Here is a 24,413-nt window from a genome sequence, read left to right as displayed (position 1 = left end):
CAAATCTCACACAATAAAATTTTAACTCCAATGAGATAGATATAAACTCCCGAAAAACAAGGAACTAATTTCATTTATTTTACTCATTTTAGTTCTCTTTTCTATTTCTCATCCCCCCACCAATTAGAGTTGTCAGATTTAGTAAAAAAATAAATAAATAAAATACAGAATGCCAAGGGAAATACGAATTTCAGATAAATAATGAATAATTATTAGTGTAAGCATATCCTAAGCGTTGCACACCCTCACTAGAAATTCGCCCACCAGTCTGGGGCAGTGGAGGGGATCAGAGTCCCCTCCCCGTAGTCCCCCTGCGCTTAGGTGTATGGCCTTAGGCAAGTTACTTAACCTTCACCTTAGTGTAGGGCTTGTAACAATGGGGATAATAAGAAGAGAAACAGTCCTTTAAGTTTGGGAAGGTGCCCAGAGATCAATAAACCTCAGTATGATTGTCAATTAAAGGGACGGCATGAACTTACATGAATCTGAACGGGGTAATGTGCAGGGTTTGTGTATTAGGTGGACCTTGAGGCCCACCTGGGGATGACTAATAACCAAGGCAGACAGGCAGATGAAAGTACACAGGTCCAGCAACGGGGAAAAAAGAAAGAGGAAGGAAAGAAAGGAAGAAGGAAGGAGGGGGCAGAGATGAGGGGGGAGGGAAAAAAAGGCAGAATTGACAGAAATGTTGCCCATGGATGTTTTACAAAAAAAAGAGGGGGTGCTGTTACACCTTTGAAGACAGGTTTGGGGCATTAGCACCAAAGTTTCAGTGTGGAGGTTTAATACAGAGTGGCTGCGGCCCGCGGGCCTCCTGAATGGAGGGGTGTGCGTCTGCGCGCAAGCCCGGGGGCGCAGCGGCTGGCGGGGGCGGGGCGGGTCCTGGGGCGGCAGAGTCTGCGCGCGCGTGGACCAACAAGGCGAGGCGGACGCGCAAGCTAGCGGAGACCCGGAGCTGGCAGCGGATACGAGCGAGCGTCGGGCGTGGACTCTGTTGAACTGGCGCCGCGATGGAACACCTGTGGCTTTGGGGAACTTGGGGCCTTTGGGGGCTGCTGCTGTGCGTCGCGTACCCCCGCACAGGTAACCCAGGTGGGGCGCCAGGGAGGCAAGCAGAAGTCCGTGTAGAAACAACCCCTGCTGCTGGGGTCCCGGTAGAGGCGGCACCGCCTGGCTCCAGCCCTGGAACAGGGCTGCGGATGCGCTGCATGGAGATCCTGGGAACCTGGGGATCAGGGGGCAGGCTAACACTGAGACAGACAGACCCATGCACACAGTCATAGAAAAACAGAGAGATAACTGCTCTTGCCACCAGGGTTGCTGCTTGAATTATGGAACCTCACCCCTTCCATCCCAAGTGACTCAGTTGAAAAAGAACCACATTTGGCTGCGGGTGGGATACACAACCGAAGTCCTTTTCTCACTCTTCTTGGGTCCCTTCTCCACTCAGGGAGGACAACGTCTCCAACTAGGACAGGAATGGAGCTTTGTGGCAGGTGTCAGTCATTTCCAGGGGCAGCTGTCCTGTGCCTTCAAAGTAATACCCAGGAGAGGGCTGGGGAGAGACTGATAAGATAAGAAATTGGAGTTGTCCATGGAGATAACAGGGAGGATAAACCTGAGATAGGTGAGGAGCAGCGTCTATGAGATAGGATCCAGCTCCCTCGCTGGAGTTTCCTACTCTTGGCTGTGGGCTGCTCATAGTTACAAATGTGCGCCAAGCAGGAACAGCCTTGGAGCTCTTGGCAAGGACAGACCTGAAGCAGCGTCATTGGGTGTGTGTGTGGGGTTGGGGGTGGGTGAGGGCAGGTAGCCTTCTTTATGATGGAGAGCTTTGCCATTGTAGGTGAAATCCACCCTAAGCTTTTCTCAGGCAAGAATGAACTAAGTCATGATTTCTTTAACTTTATCTCATACATCCATTGCAGTTTCTGTGGCTTTTCTTTGTGCCCCCACTTAAATTCTTCCACCTATTCTGAGAATTTGCTGCTGGGTTTAATAATTACCACATCTGCATAGTTGAAGCAGTAAATAAATCCTTCTTTGTTTTAGCCACTGTATATCTTTGTTTTAAAGCATTAATTTCAGTTTTTCAGAGAAGCTGCTCACTCAGCAGAGGCTTCCCTTTAGCTTTCCTACAGTGGGTTAGGTCTAGCTAATTCTTGTTTGCTCTCCAGATGCAGCAAGGACACCATTCTTTCAAAAACCAGTATGACCTAAGCAGTATGGGTGAAGTGTCCTTTCTTTGTAACCCATGGCCCCATGTGGTCTCTTCTATCACTCTGTACTGTCTAAGCTGAGCTTTTGGAGAGTCGAGGCTGTTACACATTTTTATATCCCCAGGAACCTAACACTGTTTGTTGAATGAAATAGGACCCTTGCATTAAGAATCACTATCATTCAGGAGGCTAAAAAGGTCCCAGAAATGATCTTTGTCACAGAAAACAGTTTTTTCTCTAAACACAACATTCTTTTTTGTACCTGGACTGTCTTTCAACTTACCTGGGTTTGCATTTCTTAGAGGCTTTTACAATGACTCTTCTCCACAGAGTTATTTCTCCAGCATTGTCTGCTGCTGTGTGGGCTGTTAGCTGTAGTTGTGGAACTTCATGCAGCTAGTAGAGTACTCATGAAATTAAGGGTTTAATAAATGTTTTATAATATTTAAGAATGACGAATAATCATGCATTATTCCTCTTCTTTGTAGCACATAAGAGAGTGCTTTGCATGATGCCAATGAGTATTAAATGAGTTAATGACTTAACTCCTTGTCAAGTCATTGGTTAGCAGTAGAACCAAAAGTAAAATCTGGGTGTATTTCCTTCAGTTCTATAATCTTCATGATGTTTGTCTTACATCATTGTAATTTGTGGTACAAAATATGCTGCTTAAAATGAAGTACTTGATGATTTTACTTCTACTGTACTTTAATATCTTTCAGATGGCTCTAAAGTAATTCCCAAAGTCACAGAAATAATACCTAAATATGGCAGTATAAATGGAGCAACAAGGCTGACTATCAAAGGAGAAGGTATGGTTGCCTTTTTTTTTTTTTTTTTCCACCAAGGTTGAGGTATTTTAAAGACTTTAACATTTAGAAATTAATGTTTTTTTTGTTTTGTTTTGTTTTGTTTAATACGCTAGAGTTACTTCCCCATTTGGCCAAAGTAGCTCTTTGGCAGTATTCTCTTTGGTAGCTGAGGGAATCTCTTTGGTAGCTGAGGGAATCCCCAATAGTTTCTATCAACCTGACCATCTGAATTTGTATTATAATTACTTGCTTAACTCTAAGATCTAGACAATAATGACTGAACTGAAAGGAACATCTTTAACCCAACCCTGCAGTTACTTTGTTCTTCATGTGTCTAATAACCTTTATCTTTATAATAAATAGAACTTTTTGGGAGGTTGGGGAGTTGGATGTTTGTAAGAGGGTGTGATAGAGAAGTAGAATGATAATGAAAGGAGAAAGACAATTGAAAGCTAAGCTTTGGATCACTTCTGCCACCCACTCCTTATCACATACTTCATCAAAGCATGGGTTATGTATGACTCCTTCTCTTTGCCTGGTCTTGGGATGAAAACAAAGTAGGCAGTAAGGGGATATATTTAATGAGCAACCGTTCCTAGGATTCAACAGAAATATGTGGTTCTTGTAGCTGTTAGGCCTTTACAGTATAAATGATAGTAGTATTGAGATACTTATGAATTTTTGAAGGATGAGAAAGTAATTTTAAAGAATATTGATAAAAGCTATTATTTAGTCTTTAGGAAGAGCAATGAGAAGTTTTTGGAGTCAGAGAATGGACAAAGCAAGATATTTAGTAATTCTGTCATGTATATTGAAATGTCTTTTAATACTTCTCAGTAAAATTTCTATCGAATTTAAACTCGCAATGATGTTCTTGAAATGGTGTGTGCCTCTAAACTGTAAATGATATGTTTTGGATTAAAGTGTTTTGTTTGTTTGTTTGTTTGTTTTTACAGTTAGACACCTGGTGACAATGTATTTGTTAAAGACTGTTTTTTAAAATTTCTTTATGCAAAATTCCCTTATATTGAAAATTGTTCCTAAGATTTTCTTATAGAGTGTGCTTGAAAGCTATTGGGTATTTAAAATAATTTTTTTGAAAATAGTTGACTTACAATATTGTGTTAGTTTCAGGTATACAGTGAATCAGTTATGCATATACGTATATCCATTGTTTTTCAGATTCTTTTCCCTCATAGGTTATTACAGACTATTGAGTAGACTTCCCTGTGCTTCTATCCCTTCCCAAAGCATTTCCCCTTTGGTAACCTTAAATCGATTTTGAAATCCAAGTCCATTTCTTTTTTGTAAATAAGTTCCTTTGTATCAATTCTTGCCCATATATAAGTGATATCATATATTTGTCTTGTTTGCTATTGGGTGTTTAAACAGAGATTTAAATGCCATGAGAGAAATGCCCATATCAAAACAAAACAAAACAGTAAAACCATTCAGCTATTTCCTTCTGCCTCAACATCTGCACCTTTTCTGATCCAGGAGTTATGGCTTGAGTTTAAGTATGTAGACTCAGATCATCCCTAGTTAGAAATAGGAGAAAACAAAACAAAACATTCCATTTTTAAGACATTTTGGAAGAACAGCCTTCTTAATCTAGCTATAACCTTTGCTCTTTTGTGGACTTTCTGAGGTTCTTAAGCTCAGGAGTAATCCTCTTACTTATGAAGCAAAAAGTGTCATGGTGAATTTCTAGTTTTTCTATCGTTCTGTATTTCTGGATGCTTTGGGCAGAGAATTTTAGGATAATTAAATCCTACTTGAATTGCATATACGTGCACCCCCACCCTGATCTATCTTCTCTCTCCTTGCTTTTACCCCTGCTGTAGGTGTCTAAAATTATGATAGCTTATTCTTTCTCAGAGGCTGAGTCTAAATACCTTTTTATATAGGTTTGGTGGGCCCATGATATATACAAAATGTGTATAAAGCAATGATAATGAATTTACGAAACACGCCAGACCTCCAAAGCTGCATGAATGTGATACTTTGACAAAGTTTATTTGGAGGAACTATGTTCGCATAATTTGTCAGTGCTGTCTCTGACCCATACTCTGCGTTTAGAATTGAATACAGGAGTTCCTGTCGTGGCTCAGTGGTTAACGAATCCGACTAGGAACCATGAGGTTGTGGGTTCGGTCCCTGCCCTTGCTCAGTGGGTTAAGGATCTGGCGTTGCTGTGAGCTGTGGTGTAGGTCGCAGACATGGCTCGGATCCTGCGTTGCTGTGGCTCTGGCATAGGCCGGCAGCTGCAGCTCCGATTAGACCCCTAGCCTGGGAACCTCCATATGCCGCGGGAGCGGCCCAAGAAATAGCAAAAAAAAAAAAAAAAAAAAAGGAATTGAATACAGAAATAATTTATTAAAATCACTGAACACTTTCCAAGTGGAATTGTAAATCCTGGATTTCCTAAATGTTGGTCCCATATGACTTTTAAAATGTTTTATTTTTGTAAAAGTCATAATGAAAAATATATAGAAACGTTTGACTTGAGTTCTCTGAAATTCCACCCTCTGCAAAAATCTATTGTTAATATTTTTGTGTTTCCAAATGACTTTTGTCTCTTTCCACACATAATGAACTTTATCAGCAAACATTTTCTACTGCATTTACTTTGCTCTAAAGGCCGTCTTCAGGAGCCAAAGATACATCATTTTACAGTTATGCTGCCCAAGGAAAAGTGTTTTGAGCCATGGCATGATTGTGGAGATAATTGTATCTCCTTCTAAGATGACTCATTTGATGAGGAGTCTTATCATTTCATAACTTCTTATTCTTAAGTAACATAAGTTCTGGGGTGTTTTTAACTTTATTGAGTTGATTACTTTATATTCATACCTTGTATTTCTCAATTGTCTTCCTTGATTTTTCTCTTTATTTAAAAAGATCAGTAAAATAGAGGGAGTAACATTTTACTTTGCACATATATTTTTGTTTAGTTGGAGTGGTAAATTATATAATTTTTATAATATTATGGAAAGCACATAGACTTTAGTTGGGTCTAACTGGCTTTTAGCTCCATCTTTGCCATTTCCCACTATGGGACTAGGGCAAGTGTCTTCTTTAAGCTTCAGCTTATTCATCAGTGAAATGGGATTATTAACGCCTAGCTGTTGGGGCTATTGTAAATATTGAAAAAGATGTTGTATCTAAGGTATTCATATAGAGTATCTGCTCCATCAGTTAGAGCTATTTTTTTTAATTTATTATAGTTGCTTTACAATGTTTTGTCAGTTCAGTTAGAGCTGTTTTATTTTCATTATTCTTTTGCATTCATGTTATAGGAATGGCTTCATTTTTTCTTCCTTCATCACACTGTACCTTTTTTTCCAATAGTTTTCAATATTACAACTTTTCAGTAGGTTTATACACTCTCAACTCTTGTGGGTTTTTTTTTTTTTTTTTTTTTTGGTTTTGTTTTTAAACTAGAGAAACCAAAACAGCCTGCATGTACATGACAACTGCTGGTTTTAACAACACACATTTTCTATGATAGCAGCACAGGCTGCTATCAGGAAACCCAGGTCTGCGTGCCTGGCAAGACTTGTCTCCAGTTTTTCTGCAAAAAACAAAAAAGTACATCAGCATGTCAGGAATTTCCATCTGAAGCCTCCACCTTTTCTGTTTCCAGGGTACACCCAACCTTTCCTGTAAGCTTTGTGCTGTGGAGTATCTCCAGAGGAATCTTCTTTATACCAAATTTTTTATTTAGAGTATATTTTTAAACTAAAATTCTTTTTTAAAAGGTGATTCCTTTCTGTTTCTTTTCTTAACTCTTCAGAACTAGCTATAAAGTTAGAAATATTCCTATAGTTTTTTCGGCAAAATTTGTAATGAGAATATTTTTGAATGTTACTGATTTGGTTTTCCCATAGATTTTACTCCTAGGGTATACATGTAAACATTAAAACAACTCTTAAGCTGGAAGTTCCCTTATGGTGCAGCGGGTTAAGGATCCGGTGTTGCCATAGCTGTGGCACAGGTCGCAACTGTGGCACAGGTTTGATTCCTGGCCTGGGAACTTCCACATGCTGCGAGTGCAGCCAAAAACAAAACAAAACAAAACCCCTGAGCTGAAAACAATATCATCTTTTGTTAGTATTTTTTTTTATAATTGTGTTTGTCTTAGGAATGCTGAAGAACAAATCTGTGTTATTGTCCCATCATTGATGTGACATGTGCCTAATGGGGAAATAAATACATGTATCACATCCTGAGCCACACCACAAGTAAACCTTCTATTCTTAAGTTAGTTGCCAGCAGCCCTTCTGTATGTTCCAAACTCAACATGAATTACAGGGATAAGCAAAAATTGGCAAAAGGAAGGAGTGGCTTTACAAATAGTTTGCTTTTCTGTGTTTTCATGTATCTTCTCACAGTTCCATTTGAGCAGTAACTGTCTTCCTAGATTCAAGACTGCAAACTCAATGCTAAAATCTTTCACATGTTAAATTGATATGTTCAGGCTTTAGCCTATGCTGGATGACTCCTGTTTAGTTACGTTTTAAGTTTCAAAGAGGAGAGGGAGTATTTTTTAAAATCCCTACCCTTTGTTGAATTTTGCTTACTTTTTCTACATATAAAGAATAGGAGGGGAGCTAAGAACATAGGGTCTGGAGGAAGTTACATTTAGTAATGGAATAGCTTTGTCCTTAAACCTACTGAGCGGAGCCAGGGATAGAATTCGAATGCTCATGCATACTAGTCGGGTTCATTTCCACCGAGCCACAATAGGAGCTCTGCATTTTTTTTTTTAATGCACCTGCATCATATGGAAGTTCCCAGGCCAGAGGTCAAATCAGAGCCACAGCTGAGGCCTACACCACAGCCACAGCAACATTGGATTCCAGCCGCATCTGCAACCTACACTGAGCGAGGCCAGGGATTGAACCTGCATCCTCACAGAGACAACACCAGGTCCTTAATCCACTAAACCACAATGGAACTTCTATAATGTGCATTTTTAAATATTATTTTTCTTTAGAGTTCCCGTCGTGGCACAGCGGAAACGAATCCGACTAGGAACCATGAGATTGTGGGCTCGACCTCTGGCCTTGCTCAGTGGGTTAAGGATCTGGCATTGCTGTGAGCTGTGGTGTAGGTTGCAGATGCGGCTCAGATCTGGCGTTGCTGTGGCTCTGGCATAGGCTGGCGACTACAGCTCCGATTAGACCCCTAGCCTGGGAACCTCCATATGCTGCGGGTACGGCCCTAAAAAGACAAAAAGACAGTATATGTTAAGCATTTGTGATATTCAGAGAAAAGTTATACTTAAAAATACATATATTTGTACAACTCAGAATTTGGGAATTTTAGATTCCCAAAGTATCTGGGCAAAAACCATTTGTTTACTAATTTGACTTTGTTCCAAAAAATATAACCTGGACAACTTTATAGATTCACTCTACCTACTAAAATAGTATTTAATACCTTTTAAACGTTTTCAGAAGAGAATACTTAAGTTTAGGATTTAATTAATAGAACATTATTTAATCTTCAGGTTTATTTCAAAATGGAATGTTGTTTCAACAATATGAAATTCTTTCATGTGGTATTAAAATACTTGATTGATGTTTACTTACAAACCTAGTTTGAATTTTCATATATTTATAGTATATTAAAACAATTTTCTGCTCTGTTTCACAGTATCCATTCTCTGTTTCTGTTGGCTTATACCTGTCATCATGCAAAGATACTGTTATTTCCCCCACCTGAAAAAAAGCAAAAGCAAAATTAACTGTCCCCTTGATCCACACACCCCTCCAGCTACTCCAGTTTTCTGCTTCCCCTTCCAGTAAAATTCCTCAAAAAGGTTATCAATTTGCCCTCCATCTTCTTTTGAACCCATCCATGTCAAGCAACCATTTATTCATTTTTGCTCATCGAATTAGCATCTTCACGCCAGCCCCCAATCTATTCTCACCTTGCTCCCATTCTGTTCTTGGAATAGCAGCTAGTGAGTCTTGAAAAAGTGTAAGTTAGATAATAACCATTTCTCTGTTTTAAAGCTTCCAGTGCTTCCCCACTCATATAAATAATCTAAATGCCTCCACTTCTAGTCTCAACTCCTGCTACTTCTACTCACTCATACTGATCCAACATACTTGTTAATTCTTGAGTCCACAAACATGCTTCCCCCACAGGGCCATAGAACATCCTGTTCTGTTCTAACTAAAATATTCTTCCCATAGATATTCTTATGGCCTATACCCTCTGAAAAGCTTCCATGACCATCTGTGTTCCATGCCTGCTGTGTCTCACTTCACATCTTCTTGGCATCACCTCTGATTTCATAAATGTTGCAGTGTATTCCCTGGACTCTTGACTTACTTTCCATCATCAGCCTCCCTGGTAGGCAGAGCTGTGTGTAGTCTACATGGTTGGTAACTTTGTAAGGAGGAAAATGTGGGCCAAGGTAAAGAGAGCCATCAGCTCCTGGGCTCTGCACATGACTTGATTAGTGGGTCAGGGGCTGACAGAAACAGCATTAGAAAATGAGAAATAGGGAGTTCCCGTCGTGGCGCAGTGATTAACGAATCCGACTAGGAACCATGAGGTTGCGGGTTCGAGCCCTGCCCTTGCTCAGTGGGTTAACGATCCGGCGTTGCCGTGAGCTGTGGTGTAGGTTGCAGACGCGGCTCGGATCCCGCGTTGCTGTGGCTCTGGCGTAGGCCGGTGGCTACAGCTCCGATTCAACCCCTAGCCTGGGAACCTCCATATGCTGCAGGAGCGGCCCAAGAAATAGCAACAACAACAACAACGACAAAAGCCAAAAAAAAAAAAAAAAAAGAAAATGAGAAATAAGAAAGTCTTGGAAAGAGGCCTGTGAATACACAAGACAGTGAGGAAAAAACATGGAAATCTATAGGTCTCAAGCTAATTTCCACAAGGGAGTATCCCTGTCAGAGGAAACAGAACAACTAGATTGACTGGACAGCTCATTCAGGAGCTTTTCTGCTTAGCCACCCAAGTGCTTGTATGGTGAGCCTGTGAACAGAGGGCCATGGGAGAAGGCTGTGCCTGGGCCAATACCACCAGCTCCCTTCCACTAACCCTAAGCTACCCCTCACTGTTGCTGAAGGCTTTCCCTGTCAGTAGCAGAGGCCAACACTGAGCTCTCAATAACGACCGTCCGTCAAGAGGTCCACCCAGCCACTCAGTGACAAGTTGACTGCATCGCTCTCCTTTCCTCCTGGACAAGCAGAGATTCATTATTGCTGGAACTGACACCTACTCCAGGTGTGGGTGTTTCCTTCTTCCACAGTGCCTCTGCCAGCCTCATCCTCTGGGAATATATAGAGCCCGATTTACTGCTGAGAGATTCCACAAAATGGTACCTCAGAACAAGAAACACATTTTATAGTGGAAAAATTGTGGTGATGGGCATATGACCATGAATCCTGTGTCATCCTGAAACATATGGCTTAATGGAGTTATGGGCCAGCCTACAAAAGGCAACACCAACAGCCCAGCTTGCCCTGTAGAACAGGGCACTGTCCCCCATCATATGCCATGTACACTGAGCCAATGGCAGATCCATACTGTTTCCAAACAGATGGAATACATGGAGCTGGGAACGAAGTGTTGCTCCCTGTCATTATCACTCCCAGGGATCCAAAAACTGAATCTGTTCATTCTGTCTTTGCAGTTTTAGGTTCTGCTGGATTCTGGGTCTGAATTCCCAGAGAGAGAATCCTTCTGCCAGGGGGTCCAATATGGGTTCCCCTGAATTGACTCCCACCACTAGTTCATCAGTTTGAATTCAGCAAACATATGTAGTAGGTTGCTAGAGATAATCAATTCTGATGATCATGAAGAGGTAGGGTTGCTTTTCCCTATGCAAATGAGAAAGAATTTGTCTGAAATTCATGGTATTCATGGGACAACTCTTGGCTTCCATGTCTAGTGATGACTGTGAGTAAGTAATAGGGACAAACACAACAAACATGGGCAAAGCAACTAAGGGCTCAGATCCTCAGGACAAAGCTTAATGTCGCTCCATTAGCCCAAGTGCCAGCTAATGCTTAGGGAAATTGAGAGGGAACATGAATAATAATTATGGCCTCAGGAGCAGTTGCTTTACTCGTAGCCTGTTGCTTGTCCCGCTAACCCTCTTGTATTAAATCTTTAGTGGAGCTCTTAGTTGTCCACCGTCTTGTAGAACTGATAATGGATTGTACCTGAAAGGTAGGGCTTGAGCATGTTTGTATGGTACAAGGAGTCAGCTGTATCAGAGGCCTTTTTGCTCAGCCTCACATCCTCATTCTCACCTCTTAATTCTTCCCCAGCAGTGGCAAAAATTTCCCTATGGACTTTGACTCAGTCTGTGCTTCCAGCTCTAGCCTCCAGTTCTCACAACATACCTTTGTCCCAGGGCTTCTCTGATGCAGTGGCTTGGAATATTAGAACCCAGATGGCATATACCTATGTGTGGACTAAAAGTGCAAGAAAAGTCATTTCGTCCACAGGGAACCCTCAGCTAATGGGACTGGATCTGAATGCATTAACATTTCTTCCCATTGATTCTTTGATTCTGAGAGCCTTGTCTATATTTTCTTAGACGTTCTCAGCAAGACTGAGCCCCAGCTGTCTTTAGGGTACCCAGGTTTGCTTCTTCAAGTTTTCTTCTCTCTATCCCTAATGGATCACCACCCAAATAAACTACTTGCAAGTCCTCACCTCAGATTTTGCTTGATAGGAACTGAAAGTAAAGACTCCATGCCTTATAAAATCCCTTTGTCTGCTCTTCCTATGCCCTTTAGCCTGCTGTTTTCGTAGTAGTTATTCCCACCAGACACAGCATCTGGTGGGATATATTTGTGTATGTTTTTTTCCTCCACCCCACCTCACCCTATCCTTGGAATATAAGCCATTTGATTCCAATGCAATTAACAACACCTGACAGATAATAGGTTCTCAGGCATTGTTTTTACGAACAAATTTATTAAAGGCTAATTTTTATGTTCTAAAGAGGACTACAATCATAGAGATGAATATGAAATAGGTTAACTTCCTATATCACTACTATTCCTTAGTATTTATTCAGTGATTCAATACTAAATGATAATTGTTAGGTCTTTGAAAACAGGATTCTGTTAATAATAATTGAGGTTTTTTTTTACTCTTCCAGGTTTTGCTCAAGCAAACCAGTTTAACTATGGAGTTGATAATGCTGAGTTGGGAAACAGTGTGCAATTAGTATCTTCTTTCCGATCAGTTTCTTGTGATGTAGAAAAAGATTCAAGTCATTCAACTCAAATTACATGTTATACTAGGTATGTTTTAAACTATCTTTAATAACATCGTTTTCTTCATATCAGAATCATAGTTATGCTTATTAGTGTTGTAATAGTTTTATCATTCTGGCTATTACAATAATGTTTTCTGATTAAGAGCTATTATTTTTAATTTCAAGATATTTAGACTATTATATACCTTTATTATATTGTTATAATACTCTTTCCACATATTGACATGATCAAAATATATTCTATATCCTTTCCCAGATTATTAGAGCTATTATTTTATTATTATTGATCTCTTTTAGGAGATAAATGGCCACTATTAAATTGTAATGATGCTCCTCAAAGTATGAAAATTATGCTTTCCTGTCCGGTTTGATTAATTTGGCTCAGAATCTTGACATAGTCATTAAGATTAAAGATGATCGCTTCGTAGATTGACATTTCAAGTTCTTTCCCATCAGTCCAAATTGATGTTTGTTATTAGCAACTTAGGGGGAAAATTAATCATTTTAAATGGCAACTTTCAATGTTGAGACAGGCAGCACATGTTCCAGAGGATTCCATATACATTAGGCTTGTTGGCCATTTTTCAGCTTATTTAGGGAGAAATTTGATTAAAACTTTTGAAAAAACAAAGCATAGAATAATTGTACCACGGTGACATGTTACTGTCTTAAATGATTATTATTAATTTGGTTTCCTTTTCAACAAGTACCAATGGATTAGTCAGGATAAGCATTTGCCTGGTGTCCATGATGTTAGAATTTGCAGTACAGAGTTCACAATGGAGATCATCCTTTTATAATATAAAATGGTATTTAATTATACCATGATTAGGTTTTTAGATACTTCTTTTCAAAAATGCCATGTAGTCTGGGGCAACATTTTTCACTAATGCTATACATTAAATACAAGAGTTTTGCACTCCTGATGTGTTCTTCATTTGCCTTTCAGAGCAATGCCAGAAGATTCCTACACTGTTAGGGTCAGTGTGGATGGGGTTCCTATTACAGAAAATAATACCTGCAAAGGTCACATCAACAGCTGGGCCTGCAGCTTCAATGTATGTAGCATCTCCTCTCTAACTTACATATAAATGATCTTACACTTTCTTTCTTGCAGAACTGTGTTTATATTTTTTAATTTTACAGGTTGTTATCTATTTCCACATTAAAAATTTTACTAGCTGGAGTTACTAGTGGATGGTCTAATGGTTAGGATTCAGCTCTTTTACCACTGTGGCCCAGGTTCAGTCTCTGATCTGTTAACTGAGATCCCACATCAAGCCACTGCATGCCACAGCCAAAAATTAAAAAAAAAAATATATATATATATATATATATAAGAAATAAAGATGTTAATATATATAAAAAGTCACTAGCATGTAGCTAAGGATAATTTCACCCAGTTTTAATTATCTTCTATAGTAATGGAATTTTTTATCAATCCATGTGTCACTTTTTTAATTTATTTCATTAATGAATTAAACTTTTATACTTTCGAATTATTTTCTTGTTTACACTATTTTTTCTCTTCATTATTATTCTTAGTTTGATTTCCCTTTTTCTGTTTTCATCAGACTTAGCTTCATTATAAATAGAAACACAACTACTTTCCCTTTCTTTGTACTTTCTAATGCAGTTGGAATAAATGTAACTTCATGTAGCACAGAGTCATTCAGATTTTAGTTACTCTAAGTGTAAGTATTCACAATAGTTCATTTCCTTCCAAGGACCATCCCATATATATTTTAAGATATATTTGTGTTTTAAGTTGTCAATTACTGAGTGCTATGATGTTATAATGTAAGAAGAAATGCTAAGGAAATTAGTAATGACTTCCATCCTCAAGAAGCATGTATGATTCCTCAATATCTTGGCTCCCTTCTCTCTCCCTAAAAGTGGAGCCGTCTTTTTTTCCTAGAATAATACACCTAAATGGACCCAAAGCAACTTAAATTCAGCAAATCTCACATTGGACTTCTCATAGTCCTCTGTAAGCCGACTTGTCTGATATTTCTCATGCATCTCAAGCCAGAAACCTGTTATATCCTTGGTTTCTTCCTTGACTTCATCTTCAGCTCCCCATAGCTATTCAGAAACCAAACCATGATGATCCTACCCTCTAATTAGCTCTGAAGTTCGTTGTCCCCTTATCTTCTTTCAGAGCCTTGGTTTTGATTCTGGTCTTATCATTTGTCACCCTTTATCACTGTAGCCTGTTGGTCTCTCTACCCTTCTTCATTGCACTGTTCAGATGCACCATTCAAAACCATACATATTATGTCTTTCCCCTGCTCAGTATCCCTCCTTCACCCATCATCTAAAGGTTCCCTTTATTGTATCACAGCCTGGACTCAGATGTTTCCAGCAGTGTCTTCTAACACTCTCCTTGACCAAGGACCCATACTTCTTACTCATTTCTGCTTAGTGAATGAATCCTGCTCTTTGCTCAGGACTCTTTAAATTCCCCCAAGCAGAGAAAAGTGATTTCCTCCACTGTGTTCCTCAGTTGTATAGTGACTTATTGCTAGGATTCAGGCTTCATATATAGGCTTCATCATTTACTCTGACATGGTCTCAGTGAAACTGTGCTTCAGTTTCTTCATTTTCTGTAAAATGGAGTTTATTTCACAGCATCATGTAAATGGAGGGTTAAATGATATGAATAAGAACGCAGCATACAGGAATTACCATATTTTAGTGTTTTTAATCTGTATATTCCATTTATTACTAATTTAGCACCTAGTCTACCATATAGTGATTATTTTTAATGTGTTATTTAATGCGTTCTGAGTTAGAGAGTTTTATTCAACTTTGTGTCCCTAGGACAAGCTTAACATTTAGCATTAGTAGAAGCATGGGTTTTATTTGCTGATTGATGCTCTATGTTCTTTCTCCAATTAAGAGAAAATTAAGGAAAAAATGTAATGCCATGCAATTGAATCTTCTTAAGTTATTTTTCTCTTTTAATAAATTCTAATTTTAGTGGGATATGGTCTGAAAATATAATATGGAAAATTAAAATTTTTTGTTTAATGAAGTTATACTTGTACATAATGAAACACCGAACTGGTTCTACAAATTAAAAAAATAAGCAGCACCTCCTTGACCACTCACTCCATCTCATTCTCATTCTCCAGGGTCCTCCACTTTCAGTAACTTTAGCTATTTATTGTGATATTTCTAAAGAAGAAATATATTGTTTCTAATGTATGTACAAATAACATTTTATGTGATTTATTGTGATATTTCTAAATAATAGGCTTTTAGATAGAAATATATTTATTGTTATTTCTGAATATTTATAGTTTAACTCTTATCTGTTTAATTTTTACCCTGGAAGATGAGAATTTAGCACCTATATTCCTACATTTGTTAGCTAGTACTATGTACTCCCAAACTTAGTAGTTTCAAGCAGCAACAATTTATATTGCTTATGTATCCGTGGATCTGCTGTGTGGTTCTTCTGTTCTGAGCAGAGCTAGACCGATCTCTTTTGGGCTTCTCATATGTCTGTGGTCAGCTGGTTAGGTGGGAGGCTTTGCTGTTCATGGCCAAGTGCTTTTACACTTGTGGGGGCTTCAGCTGTTACAACCAAGCTGAGTAGGCTTTGTTCTATATAGTATCTCTACCCTCCAGAAAGTAGTCCAAATGTTTTCACATGTTGGAGACAGGGACGCCTCAGAAGAGCCAATGTAGGGAGCCTTTAGGCCTGTGCCCAAAATGTCATGCTACTTCTTCCACATTCTAATGGCTGAAAGAAGTTCCAAGGCCAGTTCATATTCAAGGCTCCATTTCTTTTTTTTTTTTTTTAATTTTTAATTTTTTTTTTGTCTTTTTACCTTTTCTAGGGCTGCTCCCACAGCATATGGGGATTCCCTGGCTAGGGGTCTAATTGGAGCTGTAGCCACTGGCCTACGCTAGAGCCACAGCAATGAGGGATCTGAGCTGTGTCTGCGACCTACACCACAGCTCACGGCAATGCTGGATCCTTAACCCACTGAGCAAGGCCAGGGATCTAACCCACAACCTCACAGTTCTTAGTTGGATTTGTTAACCACTGTGCCATGACGGGAACTCCAAGGCTCCATTTCTTGATGGGAGGAGCTGCAAAGACACGTTACAGGTGAGGATTCAGGGAGGGGAATATTACAGCCATGTTTGAAATGAAGCTGCTACCCCTTCCACCTCTAATACTCACAGATATCTTCCCACCCCTTCTCTAAATTAGATATGCCCCAATTTTTGGTTAGATTATTGTTCATAACATGACTATGTCTATATAAGTAATATTCAAAGCTAAATATTATACTATGATTACATATTTCTCCTATAATATTTTGTTTTTCTTGGAGTTAATAATAGGCTTTTTATATGTGCATGTATTTGCCTAATTATCTCTGTATCAAACCCTCCACCAGAAGTATGATATTTTTTCCATATGATCAAACCATTAGATAATATATCAAATCATCTTTTCCTAGAAGACATCACTCCTGAATCCCTCTCTGTACTTGGACACGCTGTTCTCTAGATATGTAACACAGCAGTTATTCATCATGGGATCTCCCTTTATCAGCTTTCTGAGGACTTCCTGCCTCTCTTCTTCATTTAACTACTGCTTCCTAAATCCTATTTCTTCCTCTTTCTTTATTTTCTGTTCCCTCATATTAGTGGAGCAGTGTGTACTTAGAAAATGAAGTCCTTCTACTAATAAATTAAAATCCTTCCAATATTAAAACTTCCATGCGTTTGGTTGACAGTTTAGTTGGGTATAGAACTCTGGCTTGGAAATAAATTTCACCTGGAATTTTGAAATCATATCTCCATTTTTTTCCTAGCCCTGTGTTTTAAACTACCCATGGTTAAGGATCAGCTTTTTAAAAATTCCAATCTGCTTCAGATCAATATCATGTAAATTACAATAAAAGCTTCACAACAATGTTCAGTTGCTTTAAAAGTTCCTAAGTGCTTAGTTTTATTTTTTGTTCTTATCAAGGACCAATAATTGACATTTTGCACACTTTCATTGTATTGTTTAAAACCCTTTACAAAATTACATACCTGTAGTATCTAATCCTCATATAATTTTCTAATTTTATATTTAATACTTTTTATCATTATTCTTGGCTGCTGCTGTTATTCAGATTAAGTATTCTTAATTTTAAGAACCATCCTCCTCCTTTTTCTATTTTCCATGAAATAATTTGCTCCATCATCTTCACTGATTCTTGTCTTCTTTGAAAATGAGATATTTAATTAATCTGCTTCTGATCTGGTTCCTCAAATTATAATAGTAAGTAGTGTGTTGTTTAATCTGCAGTCTTCAGTTATTTTGGGGCCACAGGTATAATTTCTATGAGGACGTTGTGTCTTAGATTGATTTGTGCACAACTTGTTAGTTCCTCTACATTTTCTTTTATTTTACCTTTAAAAGTAATATTTTGTCCAAAATCTGTTTGACTCTATGTTTACTTTTACGTAGGTTATTCATTAAACATTTCTAATGAGTCTGAAATCATTCTTAACCTCACATGTCAAAGTTTATCTGTCTTCTTGATGGTATGTAAAAATTTGTCCTTTGAAGTAAAAATCTGGACATCTTTCTTTGAGGTTGTGCCTGAATGAAAATTGGAGGGATAGCTGACATTTACTGAGAATCTACTTTGTGCTAGGTTATTTTGCTTATATAATTTTTGTATTGAGGCACAGGCCATCTTTTTCTCTACCAGCAACCTTCTTCCTTCAAAAAACTTCAGTTATTCCTTAAAATACTGCTCATGCTTCTGGCCTCTTTTGTTTTCTGAGGCATACTTGTGTTTCTGCAGATGGACTGTTCTTGATCTGTTTCTACTTCCTTTCCTCCTACATTATTTGTTTTTAGATGTAGATGTTGATCTGCATGTATCCCAGTTATTGAGGAATCTTTACTTGCCTATCAGATCTGCTTTTTACCTTTTTAGAATCAGTTTTGGTTTTCAATTATATTTCCCTTTTGTGGTAATTATTTCTCATTTTGTCTTTAAAAAGAAAAGTTGGCATATGTTTACTTGAAAAATAATATCCAAAGGTTAATATAATGTTGACTATCAGGTGTTGGTGTATTTTTTTGTATAGTAATGCTAGAAAATTATCATTAGCTTAGTTACTAAAGCTTACTTTGATGACCTCTTTCCAAGTTTTACTTGTATGTTTTTGAAAAATGATATTTTTTTCTTTATAAACTTAAAACTCAAAATAGGGTTTCTTCAATTTACTTCAGCAAATTCTTAAGTCTTTACTAGAGATCCATTTATTACTGTGGTTTGATTTACATTTATCACAAAAGATGATGAATTTTAGAATTCTAAGTAGAAACACTTTGAAATGAAAGAGAATTTTTAGAGAATAAGGAAATGATTTTGAATAATTAGAGTAATTTTCTAAATTTTATTTCTTATATGTGAAAAGGAATATTTTGAGTCATATTATGGATATTGTTTAAATATGAATAAGAAGCAGAGATTTTCATAAAATTAGGAACAAAATAGAGATAAGACTGCTTATCAACAGTATTATTTTACAGGCAAAAAGTTTCAGAACTCCAACAATAAGGAGCATTACACCTTTATCTGGAACTCCAGGTCTGTTATATATGACAGCTGAAATATCTTTTTTGGTTTTTATTAATTAATAATTAACTTTTAGTATGTAAATTTGTTACAAATTCTGTAAATTTATAAATAGCAAATTCTAATTATAAAATAATCAAAAGGAAGTTAAAATGCTTTTCAATAACTGCATTGAATCTATTATAATATATTTAATTTGCCCTTTGTCAGACTTTGGCTGGCTTCCAGTGGTTATTACAATAACTATAATTATAGCAGTTTATGGTTCCAACAGGCACATGTGAAAATGCCCTTTTCTGTAAACTTGACAATTCTAGGTACTCATTTTTTTAAGAATTTATGTGAAAAATATAGTAGGGGTTTTTCCTATTTTTTTCCAACTTGATTTATGTAATTAATTTTGTATTTATTAACTGTTTGTATTTCTCCTTTTTGTAAATTATCAGTTCATCTCTTTGGTAATTTAAGGCTAGTCATTTTTTTTCCATATTAAGTTATAAGAATTCTTTGTGTTTTGAGAATATTAACCATATATATGTCATGTAGATGGGAAATATTTTTTGAGTTTATTATTTGCTTTTAAAATTTATTAATGATGTTCCTGTGATTCAGACAATTAATTGTTTTTATCAAATCTATAGATCTTAACCTTTGTTATGTCTCCCATTATTTTTAATGCTGTGGAAGATCCCATCATACAAATTATATGAATATTATATAAATTTTCACTTACTTTTCAAGAGTTTTTATAGTTTTATTGTTTACATTTTATTTTTATTTCACCTAGAATTTATTTACATTTTTTCAATTAAATCATCCAAGGACCAATAAATATTTATTGAATAATTAATCCTATCTTTTATGAAACACCTCTTTAATCTATAAGTACTTATAGGTACCCCTTTTATGCTCTAAATATTTATTTGTGGTTTGTTGTATTTGTTGGAACTTTCAGAACAGTGCTAAGCAATAGTGTCAAACACAAGATATAAGTGTCTGGATGCTGGTTTTATTGGGAAAAACCTCTGAAGTTTTAATATTAAATATTAATATGGATAGATATTCTTATACAGAGCTCTTTCTTTTGTGTTTAGGTACATTAATAACAATCCAAGGCAGAATCTTCACTGATGTCTATGGAAGTAATATTGCACTAAGCTCAAATGGGAAAAATGTTAGGATCTTGAGGTAAATTTTTGATGTGGAAACATATTCTTATAACTCATAGATGAGGTATGATATCTCAAGAATAAAAACCACTGCATACAATAGGTGGGGTTATCTCAGTCTGCCTTAAAAGACCCAAACTCCTGTTCACTTCCTATAGAAGGAAGTATAGCATCAGTATCATACCTTTCAAGGTGTTTCACGCTTATTGAATATGTATAAAATGGATAAATGGATGAAGTAAATAATAATTAAGATAGCACACATACATGTATCTATGAATTTTATAAGACATGTAATTTGAAATATTTTACTCAATGAAATAAAGATGATTTATCAGGCATTCTCAATTAAATGAAAATAGAGGTAGAACTCTCTATTAAATCACATTTGTGTGCATCTGCAATATTTTGAAAATATTTATATTGATTCCTTATGTATAATAAAAGAACTACTACATAGAGAAACAAATATTTAACATTTTATATGGACAGTTTAGTATAAGATTTTGGGAATTCCTACTGTGGCACCGTAGATTAATGATCTCTCTGTAGCGGCTTAGGTAGCTTCTGAGGCACGGTTTTGATCGTAGGCCCAGTGCAATGGGTTAAGGATCCAGCATTGCCACAGCTGTGAATGGGATCCAACCCCTGGCCCGGAAACTTCCACATGCTGTGGGTATGGCCAAAAAAATAAATAAATAAAATAAAAGAGATTTTGTCTATAGTTGAGTTTTATGAATAGCATATATTCTAAATCTTAGATCCAGTTTTCGAAGTCATCCTTTCCATAATGATGCCAGGAAATAGAAAGTTAACTTTCACAGTGATTCCTTTTTTCCCCACTGTAGCTGAAATTTACTTCTGTTTAATACAAAGGGGTGGATAGAAATTATTTCATGGAATCACAGAATCACAGTCAGAAGAGACCTTAAAGGTCAGGCTACCCAGCCATTATCCTCTAGGACCCCTGAGATACCGTGTATAAATATGGGGAAAAAAATCACAAACCCATTAGCAGGGAAGGTGAAGGTTTTAGAGCTACACTAATCTCACTTCTGCCACATTCATTGTGACAGTAGAGATCCCAAGTTATCTCATTGTACCTGAATTCTCTTAACAGAAAGCAGGGGGCTATACCTGGGCAGGAAGTCAGGAGACCCAAGTGCTCAAGCTTCTTCTGCTTCTCACAAGTCTTGCCAATTTGGCCAGATTTCCATATGCAGACTAGATACAAATAATAGAGGACATGAAAATTACTTAAGGACCGAGTGCCTACCGAGGAGCTTTTGGTCTAAATGATTAGTTGAGAAAACATTAAAATATATGTATTTAAGGCCAAAAGATCATCCCAGACCGCCGTGGAAATTATTGGATGTGGTTAAGAGCATACACCAGAGCAGAGGTGTCTTAGTTTGAATTCCTACTCTGCCCCTTATTGGCGGCAAGTTTGGGCAAACTATGTAACCTCCCTGCCTCACTCTCTTCATATATAAAATAGGAGGATAATTGTTACTAACCCATAAATGTAGTTCAGTGCCTGTAAATGTTGGCTGGTAAATTTATTATTTAGTTGCAGTGAAGCAGGAGGTTAGGAAGAGGATATGAATTCATAAATCTCTATAGTGGGCGCAGTAATTCAGTTTACATTTTATACTACCTAACATAATGATCAAAGGAAAGAATTTGTGTGTGAAAGTATATTAAAAAGTTTGGGAGTTACTGATGTGACTCAGTGGGTTAATGATCTGTCATTGTCCCTGAGGCAGTGCAGGTCAATACCTGGCCCTCCATATAGGGTTAAGGATCCTGTGTTGTCACAGCTGTGGGGTAGGTCATAGCTGAGGCCTGGATTTGATCCATGGTCTGGAAACTTCCATATGCCATGGGTGCAGCTGGAAGAAAAAAAAAGTTCAAAGTTCTCTGTAAATAGAAGTTTCTATTTTTTTTATAGTTCAGCTTTGTTGTCTGGCCTTATTTTATTGGGGGGTTATTCTGGGGTTGCAAAGAATGCAGTACCAGTCAGTTACCAGCAAGCCTCCAATCTCATTGAGTTCTAGCCTTAAAGCAATAGGTCGACCTAATCAGCTGGGGAAATGGGAAGGCAGATTTTCTTCTCAGCTTCTAATCCTTCTCAGCTTCTTGTTCCCATTTCATTAGCACTGATGCTGTTAAACATTCTCTTCATCCTGATTACTTTGTTGGACCTCTTCTATGGACCTTGTTTAACCCCTATGGCAATTAAGTATAAAATTCATTGAACTCCAGATGGAAGAGTTTATCTACATTTTCTATCCCTCTAGTATTTACCACATTCTGACACACCAAATGTATTATGATTATCATGTTTATTGTCATTTTCCCCCAATTGAAATGTCAGTCCCATAAGGGCAGGGATCTTTGTTCTGTTCACTGATGTGTTCCAGTACCTAGAGCAAGAACTGTAACATAATAAGTAATCAATAGATGTTTGTTGAATGGGTGAGTGATGTATATTAATAACTGATTGATTGGGAGAAAAAAAGGTAAGGTGGCAATAAGCTTAGTGGGAAGAGACCATTTGGAATCTATATATTAAGTACGACTTGATCTTTTCCAATAAAATATTTATACAGAGTTTATACCGGAGGAATGCCCTGTGAACTTCTCATACCACAGTCTGATGATTTGTAAGTAATTCAAACAATTTGAAAGCTTTATAATACAGTATGAATTATAATATTTTCTGTAGTAAATTATCAGTCATTTATATAGTTAGATGTAACCTGATTCCCCCTTTCTCTGGTATGGTATGATATGAACTATTGTTTTCATCATTATGAGAAAGACATTTGAGAAATGTCTTTATCAAATAATTGTTCTACTTGGTGGTGGTTTAAATTCTTTAAAAGGAATATCAATGGGGATAGCCAAATTAATTACAAAATACTTAATTGTTAAATGAAGTTTTATTCCAATAACTTCAACCAAGGCTAGGATATCTTTTCATTTTATAAAAATTTAGTTGTAGCAACAGCTTCTATCCTGATATATATTCTGAAATTCGTAAGATATTTTTAAGGGAAACACCACATTTTAAAACTTTAGCATCTATATAAACTTTTAAAATAAGCAAATAGGAGTTCCCGTTGTGGTGCATCATAAGCAAATCCAACTAGGAGCCGTGAGGTTGCGGGTTTGATCCCTGGCCTCGCTCAGTGGGTTAAGAATCCGGTGTTGCTGTGTGCTGTGGTGTAGGTTGCAGATGCGGCTCCTATCTGGCATTGCTGTGGCTGTGGCATAGGCCGGCAGCTGTATCTCCAATTAGACCCCTAGCCTGGGAACCTCCATATGCCGCAGGTGCGACCCTTTAAAAAAAAAAAGCAAATATATTTTATTAGGTATGGACTAAAACTGGATCACCCAAATGGAGACATGGGTTCTATGGTTTGTAAGACGACTGGAACTTACATTGGTAAGTGTTGATCATCATTCTTCACAGATCTCAGAGATCCCTGACTCTCTTTCCTTGTATTTTACTCTCTTAGACTTTCCTGTAGCCTCGTCCCTTTTTTAAAAATTAGCATTTCCTCTTTACCTTCACTTATTTTCAGTGTCAGTTAAGCATGTATAAATTACCTTTTTCCTTAGGTTTACATTGAAAGTAAGCATCTTCAAATTTCTTTTTTCTTTCCTTCTGTCATCTGGGTGATGCCATTACTAATTTAGCTGTTTTCCCTTAGTCTTAATTTTACTGTTTGGTTTTTTTCCCCCTTGCTCTATGTACTTGAGACTCATAAACCTTTTAGCTATTGAATGAATTTTATTCCTTCTGTCTCAGGGCCTTTGCAAAAACACTGAGAATTTCAGATAAAATGACATGTCTTCAAATAAGCTGTCCTTGATCCCCAGCTTTACATTCTCAAAGTTCATTCTCCTTTTCCTTGATAGCTTTATCGCAGTGTTCAGTGCTCTGTGTCATTGCTTTTGACTGATTCTGTCCTCCAGTTGACAGTGTGCTCTGTGAGAAGAGCAAACTGTCTGCTCACCCTGCATCTCTCAACACATAACCAAGTGTCTGATCCAATTAAATAGCTATTAAATGAGTGAAATAAAATTGAGGGCAACATGGTTACATATATGTACTTTTATTCTTCTTCATTCATTATTATATTTTTTTCGGATTTTCTTTGTTATAACCTTGAGACATCTTATTTTGTATATTTTAAAGTACTAGGTACTTCTTTAAGAAATTTCGATTTTCATTCTTTGAGGATTAATAGAAGTTGTATAATTACAGTTTAATTTTATATTTCTTCTCCTTGTTTTTAAATCAGCTTTGCAATATATAGTTATTGCTCTCC

General features: G+C 37.2%; 1 protein-coding gene across 7 annotated transcripts in view; it reads left to right on the top strand.

The window, feature by feature from the left end:
* Positions 1 to 892: 892 nt before the first annotated feature.
* The window catches only part of PKHD1L1 (PKHD1 like 1), a 152,263-nt gene continuing 128,742 nt past the window's right edge, over positions 893 to 24,413 (top strand). For 6 of the 7 annotated variants that reach the window (XR_014843000.1, XM_085021056.1, XM_085021058.1 and 3 more), the window contains exons 1-8: positions 893 to 1,083; positions 2,942 to 3,031; positions 12,177 to 12,321; positions 13,246 to 13,354; positions 18,859 to 18,916; positions 19,999 to 20,092; positions 22,686 to 22,739; positions 23,451 to 23,524. Coding sequence is in view for 6 of the 7 variants with exons in the window: in XM_085021056.1 (XP_084877182.1) it covers positions 1,011 to 1,083; positions 2,942 to 3,031; positions 12,177 to 12,321; positions 13,246 to 13,354; positions 18,859 to 18,916; positions 19,999 to 20,092; positions 22,686 to 22,739; positions 23,451 to 23,524 (697 nt within the window). In the remaining variant the exon portion in view is untranslated. Of the gene's footprint in view, positions 1,084 to 2,941; positions 3,032 to 12,176; positions 12,322 to 13,243; positions 13,355 to 18,858; positions 18,917 to 19,998; positions 20,093 to 22,685; positions 22,740 to 23,450; positions 23,525 to 24,413 lie in introns of those variants that run through there. The other variant, XM_085021059.1, reaches the window with a different exon arrangement.

This window comes from Sus scrofa, chromosome 4 (assembly GCF_054392235.1).
Source record: "Sus scrofa isolate SSC_HxYL_T2T_F1_AM1 chromosome 4, Sscrofa_HxYL_maternal_Yorkshire_Landrace_v2.0, whole genome shotgun sequence".
In the NCBI taxonomy this organism is placed as follows: Eukaryota; Metazoa; Chordata; class Mammalia; order Artiodactyla; family Suidae; genus Sus; species Sus scrofa.
This window is presented reverse-complemented; position numbering and strand designations above follow the sequence as displayed.